At 47.8% G+C, this 12,966-nt stretch overlaps 1 protein-coding gene across 1 annotated transcript; it reads left to right on the top strand.

Moving 5' to 3' along the window:
• The first annotated feature begins 911 nt into the window (after positions 1-911).
• HHEX (hematopoietically expressed homeobox) lies at positions 912-6,580 on the top strand. Its single transcript, XM_032245527.1, has 4 exons — positions 912-1,330; positions 3,319-3,497; positions 3,627-3,677; positions 5,471-6,580. Exons 1-4 carry the CDS (start codon positions 970-972, stop codon positions 5,690-5,692), a joined length of 813 nt encoding a protein of 270 aa, XP_032101418.1. The 5' UTR covers positions 912-969; the 3' UTR covers positions 5,693-6,580.
• Positions 6,581-12,966: the final 6,386 nt, after the last annotated feature.

Here is a 12,966-nt window from a genome sequence, read left to right as displayed (position 1 = left end):
GTGGAGCCGCACAGCCACACGGGCCAGCGGTACTGACTGCTTCAATAGAAAACACGTGCAAAACCACAGGGCCAGACTGCGCGCAGCTGCGACCCTCAAGAGCCGGCAGAAAAGACATGGAGCAGCCCCCACTGGATTGAAGACTGCACAGCCCCTGCCCGGCGCTGTAGGACCCGGGCCTCCCCTTGACTGTTGCTCGGAGCCGCTTCTGCCAGCATCCTCGAGGAAGTGGCTTGAATCAGGGACTTCCAAACGAACCGGGTTGAGCGGCCAACAGTGCGCAGCACCTGAACTCCAGCCATCCAAACCCCGCTGGGCCGCAGCTAAGGGACGCAGAGGAGCCCTAGGAACGCAAGGCGCTGTCCCGCTCTCAGCGCCCGAGGAGGCCGGGGTGACAGCCAGCGCAACTGTTAATCCAGGGAGCGCACCCACCGGGGAGGCGTCTCAGGCCAGCGGCCTCTGCTCCGGCCGAGTCCCGCTACTCCCCGTCTGGAAACGACTGCTGCCACCCGGGGCCCGGGCCCGGACGGCGCCCCGAATTTCAGCAGAGGTGCCTCCGGGCCGCAGACAAGGCCGCTGGAGCCCGCAATCCAGGCGGCAGCCTTCGTCGCGTCTCCCTCGACGGACGTGGCCCCGGGCTTCCCTCGAGGGCGTCCTCGGCCGGGGTGCCTGGAACCCCGAGGGGCGACAACGGCGGCGGGGCACCGGGGCGCCGGGTGCCGGGAACCTGGGAGCTAGTGCTCCCAAGGGGCGGGGAGCTCGGCTGGCTGGGCGGGCCGGGGTGGGGGCGGGCGGCAGCTCCCGGGGCCCCGCGCCATTGGCCACAGGGCCCGGCGTCAGGAAGGGGCCAGCGAGCGCGGCCCCACCCCGCAGCCGGCGGAGCCTATCGCCGGGAGTGCGGAGCGCGGATAAATGTAGCGCCGCGGCGCGGGCCGGCAGCTCTGCGAGGGGCCAGAGCGCAGCGGAGCCATGCAGTACCCGCACCCCGGGCCCGCGGCGGGCGCCGTAGGGGTGCCGCTGTACGCGCCCACGCCGCTGCTGCAGCCCGCGCACCCGACGCCCTTCTACATCGAGGACATCCTGGGTCGCGGGCCCGCCGCGCCCACTCCCGCCCCCACGCTGCCGTCCCCCAACTCCTCCTTCACCAGCCTCGTGTCCCCCTACCGGACCCCGGTGTACGAGCCCACGCCGATCCACCCCGCCTTCTCGCACCACTCCGCCGCCGCGCTGGCCGCTGCCTACGGACCCGGCGGCTTCGGGGGCCCTCTGTACCCCTTCCCACGGACGGTGAACGACTACACGCACGCCCTGCTCCGCCACGACCCCCTGGGTAAGGCGGTCGGGCGAGGGTGGGGGCGAGGAGGCGCCACCCGGCAGGTGGCAGCGCCCGGGAGGCCGAGGGGGCGAAGAGGGCAGGCGGTAGACGGCTGTGGCAAAAGCGATGGAAAAGCGGCTGTCGGGCACGCGCGGGCATCGGCAGCGCGCGGCCGGGGCTGACCGCACAGTGACTCAGATTGGTTTTCCTGCACCTTGCAGGCGTCGGGGCGCGCGGGCCAGCGAGAGACCTCGCGGCGAGGGCAGCCGTGGACCGCGCGTGTCACCCGGGGTTGGGCTCCCTTGGCGGGAGGGATGAGGAAAGGGGCGTCGAGGCGCCCCTGGCCGGCCCCCGTGGGGCAGGGGTGGCTTCCGGGCCCGGGCGGCTACGGGGCTGGACCTGGTTCAACAGGCTTGTGCAGTGAAAGAGCCTGACCCTTTCCGTTCATACAGGAAATCTTGAGTTCTCGATAGGAGTAAATCTGGTTTCAGAAGCTGTTAAGTGTTTTCCTGGCTGCATGAAGCAGACCCTTCCCCCGGAGTAGTGCACGCTGCTGATTATTTTATCGACATCCTCAATACAGACAAATTCAGGAAACACTCGACTTCTGATAGCCGGGATCCGTTTTTCTGATATTGTTCATTTCCTCTGTGTGGGATGTGACTTTATGGCAGCTAAAATAACCAGTTGCTTCCTATTTTTTTTCGAGGCTGTTTTGCACCAGGCTGAAGCCTGACGCAAGCAAAATCTCGAAAAAACAATGCTAGTTTTCAAAGCATTGAGGTGCAGGCCTGCGGACTGATGGACGCACGGACCGACCGACACTACTTTGGAGTAGGAAGCCGCAGCCCCTGGGCGCCAGTTAGGAAGGGAAGCAGGGACACATAGGGCATATATTCTAGAACTTCGGGGCATGTCCCCTCAGTGTGCGGCTTAAGAAATAAGTCGCTGGTGGTCCGCGCTGTGGTTGACCCTTGGCGCCTTCGAGGTCTGAAGCCCTAGGGTAAATAAGGAAACGGGGCGCCTCTAGAGTTTTAAATGAACTCTGTTATTGGAAGCTTCACTAGGGACCCTGAAGACAAATAACGTCTTAATTAGCATTTTAATGTCACCATTTTTATGGCGCGGCCTCTAGCTCAGCCCTCCACCTTCCCTTCTCACGGTTACCGGGAAGGGGATTGTATTTTAGTTCATCTTTTTATGTTTTTGAGTTGTTCTGTCTGTCTAATTCCAGCCTCAAGAGTTTGATGATGCGGCCTGAGCCTGGCTCTGGTCGCCTGTCGGAACTGGAGCGGGACCCTCAGCCGGGCCGGGCCTGGGGGCAAACGTTTTCACTGTGCGCCCTGAGTTTCCTTGGGTTACTGCTGGGACCGCGCAGGAGGAAGCAAAGGGTTTTTCGAGCTAGACCAACAGGAAACACATTGACGGAAATGTTGCCATAGCCCATGGGGTGGCTTTAACTGGCCGCCCCCGCGGGCTGGGTGTGAAATCAGAGGAGGCCGCGGCTCCCCCAGCCAGGATTGGAGGCTCCTCGCGCGGCCTAACGCGGGCGTCCCGGCCCGAGCGCTTCCCGCGCAGCCAGGCCTTGGCGGTGCAGCGGCCCCGCTCCACCCCCAACACGCACACACCCGGTTCACCGTGGAAGAAGATCCAAGGGGGCAAAAAGTGTACCAATCCGAGAGCCATTGGGCAAAGAGGGTCGTGGCATTGTAAGCCCAGTCCGTAGTGCTCATTCTTTTGGGGATTAAAGATGTGTCTGGATCTAGCTGTAGGTGTGATGGTTGTATGTGGGTGAGTGTACCAGGGTGGGCCGTGTTCATCTGCAGTGTCGGTGTGTGACTTCGGGCATGTTTGTGTGTTGGGGGGAGCGTGTTGGGTCCACGTGCCGGTGGGTGTATGTGAACGTGTCTGGTTGGGTGGCCTCTGGCCTACCTTTGTCATCCCAGGGGGTCTGGCCAGGCCGCTCCAGGGCCGTGGGTGAGCGCCGCTCTTCTCGCCCACAGGCAAACCTCTACTTTGGAGCCCCTTCTTGCAGAGGCCTCTGCATAAAAGGAAAGGCGGCCAGGTGAGGTTCTCCAACGACCAGACCATCGAGCTGGAGAAGAAGTTCGAGACGCAGAAATACCTCTCTCCGCCTGAGAGAAAGCGTCTGGCCAAGATGCTGCAGCTTAGCGAGAGACAGGTGAGCTCGCCGGGGGCCTGGGGCCGCCTCCGGTGGGGAGGAAAGGCTTCTGGGGTGGCGGTCTCCGAGACCCTGCCCTCTGGCAAATCCCGACGTGAGTGGTGAGTTTTCTTTCTCTCTTTCCTGTAGGTCAAAACCTGGTTTCAGAATCGACGCGCTAAATGGAGGAGACTAAAACAGGTATGGACATGGTTCTGTTTCTATGGAAATAAATATTTTTATCACGTTATCTCTGCGAGGCTGTTATGGGTTGTATGCAAAAGTCATTTGAGAGACTATTTAACCTCTTCACCTTGATTAAAAAGACAAATAGTCCTGCTGAAATTCAGGATGAGTTGCTCAGGTGGCAGTAATGCTAAAAGCACCTAATGGGGTTCCTATATCAATTATGCTTGGGTTTTCGCACACTGGCTAGTAAAACTCCCAGCTAATTGTTTTATAAATCCCATATGTTGTTTATCTAATTAACGCAGGAAAGATAAAGTAATTGACAGTAAATGACTTAAGCAGTTATCTTTGGGAGAAAATTGTTTCTTTTATTTACACAGCCATAATAAAACCAGGCAGAACTCAAGGGTAAATATAAAGAAACAAACACCTTTAAGTCTTGTTTGCACTGTTTTTTAGAAGAATTAACTGTCAGGGAGTTTAAAAATGATTTTCCATCTAATACCAGCTCTTAAAAGGAAATATAAAACTTGTAAGAAAATATTCAAGCCTGTTTGGAAAGTAGCTTAAACTTTCTACCAGTCTTTCTTCCAGTGACCTTGTTTCGCAATATGCGATAAAAAGTAAAGGGTGATTTAGTTTTTAAAAGAAGGTCTATTGACTTAAAGCTAAACATTCATTTCTGATGTCCTAATCTGGATGTATCCTCCAAAGTTATCTGACAATTGCTGAGTTGTTCACTTGTCATTGTATATGCAGTTTATAATAAATAAAACATTTTGAAACAATGGAGAAATTTAAAGCCAAGTGGATTTTAAAATGTATTGATCATTACTTTTTCATTCAAAAGAAAGTATCCCAAGGAATATTTTGAAACAGAAAATAAAATTCCCATAATTTCATTACTGTAATGTGATTTAAATATTTGCAGATTCACTCTCAATTTCTGACCTTGTGAATCTATTTGTTGAGACTATAGGCTTGCAACTATATAACAAATAGATGTTGTAATATTTCTAGGTAGTATTTATAAGTATTTTAGACAGGTGTAGGATTAAAAATTCACTAGCTTATATATTTAACAGTTCTTGGTCAAAGGCTTGACTCTAGTTTACCAGAGACCTTAAAAATAGTAGTTTCTATGTATTACCAAGATATTTCCCAGAAATTTGCCCCAGGTTTTAAGTAAATTGTAGCTAATTGTCTACAATCCCAGTTGGCAGCATTCTTCCAGATCCACGTTTTTTTCTTTGCCATGATTCTGTAACTTGTTATATATTTATATACATGTAGATGTTTATAAATGTACTCCAGAAAATGAATGAAAAAAGATCCAGTCTAATAATTTTGAAACCTTATTCTTAATTCACCATTTAGCATTCTTATTTTTTAAATATCTGGAAGACTATTAATTGGCAAAGTTTAAATATTTAAAGAATGAAATTAGGATTTATCTGTAGTGATCTGATTTTCTTTCTCCCTTAAACTTTTGAGAATATTGAAACCATGGGTTTGGGCTGGTGTTAAGTAACCAGAATTTGTATTCAATTGGTATAATACATCTGCATTTATATTCATGGCTGGTTCTCATAAGAATATAACTTTTGATATGACAGAAACTTTTCTTCCAAAGTGAGAAAAAAGCACAAGTATGTATCTCCTGAATAAGAAGATGATAAACTGAGAACACTCAGTAAACTAAAAATTAAAAGCTAATACCAGATGAAGAGATGTTTTGATTTATGCCTCTCACCTATCCATATTTTATGATCCTTCCAATCTCCACTTTCATTTCCTTTATTCAGGAGAACCCTCAAAGCAATAAAAAAGAAGAACTGGAAAGTTTGGACAATTCCTGTGACCAGAGGCGAGATTTGCCCAGTGAACAGAATAAAGGTGCTTCTTTAGATAGCTCTCAGTGTTCGCCCTCCCCTGCCTCCCAGGAAGACCTTGAATCAGAGATTTCAGAGGATTCAGATCAGGAAGTGGACATTGAGGGCGATAAAGGATATTTTAATGCTGGATGATGACCACTGACATTGGCATGTTCAGAAAACTGGATTTAGGAATAATATTTTGCTACAGAAAATCTTCATAGAAGAACTAGAAGGCTATATAAGAAAGGGAATCGATTTTCTGGTGTCCTGGAAACCTAAAATATTTGGTGCACTGCTCAGTTAACAAACCTACATGGACCTTAATTTTGATTTAACAAATAGTTTATGTACTGAACTTAGGTTGTTTTGATAAAGTGACATAACAGTGATTCAATTCATCCCCCTTTTAAGAAAAAGTAAGTTGTTATTTCTATTTATGAAAAAGTAATTTTGAACTTTGTTAAATTTTTAAGTTATAGCTTTAAAGGTTTTAATAGGACCTTCTTGAATGACTTTTCTGTAATCTGTGTATCTCCCACTTAATAGTAAGGCAAAGGGTAGATACCCCAAATCCGGAGGGGCCTACAATTTAGGCAGCCTTGGAATATTTTAAAAGGAAAACATTCTTTTATATGACATTCTTTTACTGCTGTCTTAAATCCAAAGCCATTTCAGAGCTCTTGTCTAAAAGATGTATGTTCGTTTTGTCAGAGATATAGTTAAGAATCTCAAATGCTTGTTTTGCACTATCACTTAATACCTATTTGACCAAGGTGTTAAGGGGATAGTAGCTTCCAATTCAAGCAGAGAAACTGACCTGACTAATATTAATCGCAGATGAACTAGAAGTCACAGATTAATTAAATGTAAGTAGATTGTAGATACTGTTTTATATCAAACTATGTTTATAATGTGTATATAGAATTGTTCACTGTAAAAAAAATTGCCAGAATGTGTTTTTTTTAAGTAAGTAACTTGACTATATAATAAAGCCCAACGTGGGACGAGTAACATCGTCCCAAGTTTAATTCATTGATTAAAAAAAAATCTGCACACCTTTTCTTAAAGGACCTCCTGAGTGCCTGGTGCGTTGCTTGGCTCTGGGGACGGGAAGTGATTGGGGCTGGATCTTGCGGGGGCTCTTGCTCTGAGTTCCGGGACCAAGTGTGGGTACCTGGAAAGTGGGTTGGGGCCTCTCCCGGGGCGTTTTCCTTGGCGCTGGTTGTGTGTGAGGCTAGGGCACTGCTCCTGTTGGCAAATCCCGAGCTGGACAGGTTTGAACCACGGGCACCCCAGGCGATGAGAAGAGCGGTGGCCGAGGCCCGCTGTGCAGCGAAGCGCGAGGCCGGCCGGACCCCATCGATTCTCTGGCCCTTGCCGTCCTTGACCGGCTGAGTCAACACCGCGTCATCCCTTGGCCGCTGGGGCTCCGGATCCGCGCTGCGGGCCGGGATGGGGAGGTCCGCGTGGGGGGATGGGAGGCCCTGGTTGAGAGGAGCGGGGAGGTGGTTTGCGATGAGAGCTGTTCTCGAACTCGGGGAACTTCAGAACCTTCTGGAGGGCTTGTGGAAACCCATGGCTAGCCCCGTTCCTAGGGATCTGATCTGTTGGGACTGGGCTGGGACCGGGAATTTGCATTTCCAACAAGCGCTGGGGTGACGCCAAAGCTGCCGGCCGGCCCGGACACCACCCCTGGGTGGTGTAATGTGAGCACTCGGGGTGTGGAAGAAGCAGGTGGGACCGGCACCCCTCTCTCCTGCTCCCCCTCCCACCTGCTTCCCTGGTAACTCTGGCCAGCCAGAGGCTGGGGCAGAGTGCTGAGAGGAAGGAAAGACGAGGGAGAACAGAGGAATGCAGGGCTTACCAGGCTAGTGGGAGTGAGGTTTGATGGCTGAGCAGAGGGTGCAGTGTGGAGGACGGGGCACCATGTGATGGAGTGAGAATGGAGTGCTGAGGTGAGGTGGGTGTGTAGGCCTAGATTTCGGACTGTTCAGGGTATTGCTAGTCTGTGTCAGCTGCTTGTCTAGCTGAGCCATCAGGTCTCTGCCAGTCCAGGAAAACTATGACAGAGACTTGTTGGGGAGAGACCCAGAAATCTCTCTCTCTAGCCTTGGCCTCCATGGAGGCCTCTAGTTGTAGAGTTGGGTACCTCCTGGCTAAGGACCTGTGAAGGAATGACCCTACCCCTTGCCTGGCTCCCAGGGCTGTGGCCCTCCCCAGATTTGGACACTCAGATGAAGACAGTGAAAAAGTCATTGTTCTTAGGGACTTGTCACATCCTGCCTCCTTAGATTCTAAGAAGTTCCCTGGAATTGTAGGTGAATTAAGATTTCTGAGAAAAGCAGTACTAGTCCTTAAGCAGAGAGGTGTGGATAGACTTGGAAGTTTGAAGATTTGGATTGGTGTTTTAGTTCTTGGCCTCAACTCATTTGTAGAACGAAGATGGTCTAGTTGAGCCACATGACCCCTTCCAGCTCCCAAATTCCCAACTCGGTTCATGCCATCATTATTGTTCTCCCTATCCCCATGTCTCCTCAACCTTGGCACCCAAAGTAGCCACCCAGTGGGAGAGTTTCCTTTCCCATCAGCTGTGGGCTCCAAGCTCCAGACCCTGCCTAACAGATTACATCAAGGTTTCAAAGGTCATAATCCATCTCATCTGAAAAGGGGATTGTGTATCAGACAGCTTGTGGACATAATATTGAATTAAAGTAATCCTGAGATCCCTGTGTGTGTTTCACTTCTGGAGATAAACCCTGGTTAATGTTTATTCTTGAGAGTAACTGTATCATGACTTCAGCAAAGAAATACAGACTAATGTATTGATTGACACTAGAAAAGTCGAGGGGTAAATCTAGTTTTAAAGTTGACAATTCCCTGAAACCAGGCTGCTTCCCAATTTCAAGCTTGTCCTAACTCTCTTCAAGTTGCTCCCATTCTGAATCTAAACATGTCCTTAATAATCAAGAGCATGTTAACTGGAGGAGGTGCAGTATTCTCAGGACACAGGTAGGCATTCACTTTTCTGAAGTGCACCATTGCAGATTGCCAATGAAGATTTAGAAATTCCTCCTACGATCCAGGCATTTTTCATTTGTTTGTCTTTTGGCTATTTCATGTTGAAGCAGCATGTATGACCTTTACAGCACAACTCCTGTCTTGTTTTTAACTCTTTTTATCAGGAGATTCAACTTGAAAACGGTTATCATTTAGCAGAAAGACAAACAGAAAAGCACATTTTTGTAAGCAAAACGTTAATGATTGGAAGAATTGCCCTAATTTCACCATGACAGTGTGTGATTAATCCCCCGGGTCGTGTACTTATACTTTAAGTTATTCAGTTCATTGGTCTTTGATATTCAGAGCCCTTTCTAACTTAATATGATATTGATTTTGTTGGATGATGTACTTTGACTCTTTAAACAACATCACTTTTAGAGATGACTAGCCTACTGTGTAGTATTTTATTTAGAGAACTATTGCATAATACTACTTTTTCTTACTTTTTATGGTTTTCTCAGGGTGAAAGCTGATAACACATCTTGTGGGAAAAGAGGAAACCATCTCTGATAGTGAAAGTACCTATTCTCTTTCAACTTTTCTGACAAGCTTGTGTGTGTGTGTGTGTGTGTGTGTGTGTGTGGTTTTCATTACTGTGGATATTCATCTTAGTTAATAGGGCAGGATAGGGATTTAAGAAAACTTATTTGGACTTGGGGAAAATGCATTTTGCTGGGGACAGAAGACACTAAAATTCCCACTCCAGATATATTGCCATGTGGAAGTTGATGAACTCAAAATCTCCTGATTTTGATTTTTTTTTTTTTCAAGATCTAATAATCAAAGAGCCTTTAAATCTGTGGTTGGAGTTATTTATGTGACTACTGACAATGTGGGACAGAATGTGAAAACCAAACAATCACCCAGGATGCTTCTAAATGACTGGGAGTTCAGGCCAGGCAGCGGCTCACACCCATAATCCCAGCACTTTGGGAGGCTGAGGCGGGCAGATCACCTGAGGTCAGGAGTTCGGGACCAGCCTGGCCAACATGGTGAAATCCTGTCTCTACTAAAACTACAAAATTAGCGGGGTGTGGTGGCACGTGCCTGTAATCCCAGCTACTTGGGAGGCTGAGGCAGGAGAATCCCTTGAACCCGGGAGCAGAGGTTGCAGTGAGTCAAGATTATGCCACTGCACTGCAGCCTGGGTGACAGAGTAAGACTGTCTCAAAAAAAAAAAAAAAAAAAAAAAAAAAAAAAAGACTAGGAGTTCAGTATTTTATAGTCAAAATAATCACGTTGTACTGATATTTATTTTTCAGTCCATAGAGGTTTTAGGAAGTCCCAGTTGGACTCTGTATATGTCTAATTTTTTCCCTTGACATATATTTTTTTGTATTGTTGATAAACCCAAATAAGAAGCACTTTGGAGACTCCTCCCACTCACCCAAAGATCTGAGACCCCAGGTCCACAGAAAGAAGAGCAGCTACCCCTTCACATGTGGCTGCAGGAAAACCAGAATCACACCGTTGTGGATGCAAGCATGGCTTGCAGCAGGCAGTTGGAACCCCTACCCCTCTCTTGCTGGCTGGGGGCCCGGGGGACAAACTCATCCTCAGCCTCCGTCCCTCAGTTCCTAGAGCGGAGCGTGGCTCCCCCGAGAGCAGGCGTCCGTCCCAGGCACGCAGTGGGCCCGAGTGTCAGTCAGAGAAGCTAGACAGCCCCAGTGATTCCCTTCTTTTGAGACAGCTCTTGGGTTCGCAGTTGCAGGCGGGAAACCTGTTCAGTCGGATGTACATAAATCTCTCTGGACAATACCGAGGGCTGCGGCGAGGGGACCTTGGAGCTGGCAGAGGCATTTCCTGTCTGCGGAGGATCTTGACTTTGGAGCATCCGGCCGTCGCCGCGAGCAGCCGAACGCTTTCCTGCGTTGCTACTTAAAAAAAAAAAAAAGAAAAAGAAAAGCAAAAACAAGTCACTGCAAATATCCGGCGACTTTCCAGATGAAAGCCAATGAAGCCGCTTCCCACTTTAAAAACATTTGTTTAAAACGTATTTTCTAACCATTCCTTAGACTCCTTTTTATTTTGGAAGGGGAGTTTGGTATCCTTGAAAAACCTTAAGTATTCAAAAATGTCATTCTCTCTGAAGTCAGCTTTTTAGACGAACAAGTACTGGAAAGAGTTAACGGCAGAGGGTGCCTCCGCTGCTGCTCGCAGACGCTTGCAGTAGGAGATGCTCATAACCTTGTTTATGTTTTTCTTTCAGGGTTTATGTCCTTCCATCCTTCTCCTCCCCCCTTTTCCTTCCTCATCTTATTCATTCCCTTTCTCCTTCCCCCTCCTTGCCTTTCAGGATTCCTCATCTTCATTCAGTTTACTTCCCCATTTAGAATGGAAAATGACTAATCTCCATTCTTTAGATGTCACTATTGGAGCCAAGATTTTCCTGAAATTTATAGAAATGTTCAGCTTTTAGCTGAGGTGAGAATCCTGTTTGAGGGCAATGTTGCTGGAGTCCTAATGCGTTGCTCCCATTCAGCTGAGATAAATTTTTAATTTATTTTATTATTAAGCAATAATAATAACATAGGCTGGGACCAGTGGCTCACACCTGTAATCCCAGCACTTTGGGAGGCCGAGGCAGGCAGATCATTTGAGGTCAGGAGTTTCAGAACAGCGTGGCCAGCATGGCGAAACCCCACCCCTGCTAAAACAAATACAAAAATTAGCCGGATATGGTGGCAGGTGCCTGTAATCCTAGCTACCCGGGAGGCTGAGGCAGAAGAATCACTTGAACCTGGGAGGCGGAGGTTGCAGTGAGCCACTGCACTCCAGCCTGGGCCCCAGAGTGGGACTCCATTGCAAATAATTAATAATAATAATGATAATGATAACATAAATAGAAGAGTAATAATTCCTGTGTCCTAGGGTCGAGGCTCTCAGTGGCACTGGAGTGTAACGGAGCTGACAGATGCTGGAATAAGGGGTGGGCAGCACATGCTGTGGCAGAGCCCGCCAGGGACTCCCAATCAAAGAAAAGGAAAAGGAATGCTGTTCCACGGAGAAGGACGGTCCTGTCCACAGGCCTGGAGGTGAGAGAGGGCGGGGAATATGCATGACTGGACTCCAGAGATTTTGGATTTCAGAATTTTGAATCAGGGATTGCGGACCTAGGTTTGCTTTACCCACCACACAGGTATCTTTGTTTTTGCATTGGCACTTTCCTCTCTCTGGAACTCTCTTCCCCCCGCAGATATAGCCTCACGGCTTGCTCCCTCCTCTCCTTCAGACATGGCCTTACCTTTGCCAGCCTTTTTACGATGGCAACCTCCTCCTCCTATCCCCAACCACAATTTAATTTTTTCTATTTCACTTAATGCAATGGGATATAATATTTTTACTGCCTTATTTATTATTTGTCTCTTCTCATTAATATATAAACATCATGAGGGTAGGGATTTTTGTCTGTTTGGTTCACTGCTATGTATCTTCAGCCTGCCCGATTAGGCACTTGGTAAATATATGTTAAATTAATGAATTACTGAGCATGTACTATGTGCTGCTAAATATTATGTGAATCTTTCACTTGCTTTATATCATTTAATCATCAACGACTCTATGAAGTAGAGGCTGTTATCAACTCCATTTTCCAGATAAGGAAACTGTCACCGAGAAGTTACGCCCAAAACCTCAATTACTATACCGGTCAATGTAATGAGAACTTCCTCACTGAATCGGTTGCACTCTTGAGAAGGTATCAAATCAAGTCTAATTCTAGTTGTAAGAAGAGAGTTGAGGGTTTTTTTTGCTTATCTTATTTAATCTTTTGTCTTGATTCAATCTAGCATTTTATCTGGAAGGAATTATGATACAGCATAAGGTATAAGCAATTTCTGTGTATGTAACATATTATTCTATTACATTAGAAAACTAATAAGCTGAGTGAAGTATCATTTCCCCCTCAGTTTTCTGGGGGAAATGAGCATTATAAAATATATTTTATATCTTTCAAAGTGTTAAAAAAAAAAGTTGGCTGGGTGTGGTGTCTCATGCGTGTAATCACAGCACTTTGAGAGGCCGAGGTGGTTAGATCACGAGATTGGAAGATCAAGACCATCCTGGCCAATATGGTGAAACTGTCTCTACTAAAAATACAAAAATTAGCTGGGTGTGGTGGTGTACTCCTGTAATCCCAGTCCTCTGGACACTGAGGCAGGAGAATCGCTGGAACCCAGGAGGTGGAGGTTGCAGTGAGCTGAGATAGCACCACTGCACTCTAGCCTGGCAACAGAGCGAAATTCTGTCTCAAAAACAAACAAACTATGTTTTCCTCTGGTTCATGTTATTTGGTGTCGCAATTACATAAACTATTTAGTATCGTTATGTTTATTCTTCATCTGGCCCATGGAGGCATGTTCCAC

The sequence above is a fragment of the Sapajus apella genome, unplaced genomic scaffold (assembly GCF_009761245.1).
Source record: "Sapajus apella isolate SASKATOON/1434 unplaced genomic scaffold, GSC_monkey_1.0 scaffold58, whole genome shotgun sequence".
In the NCBI taxonomy this organism is placed as follows: domain Eukaryota; kingdom Metazoa; phylum Chordata; class Mammalia; order Primates; family Cebidae; genus Sapajus; species Sapajus apella.
Note: the sequence above shows the minus strand (reverse complement) of the source record. Positions and strands in the feature narration are given on the sequence as shown.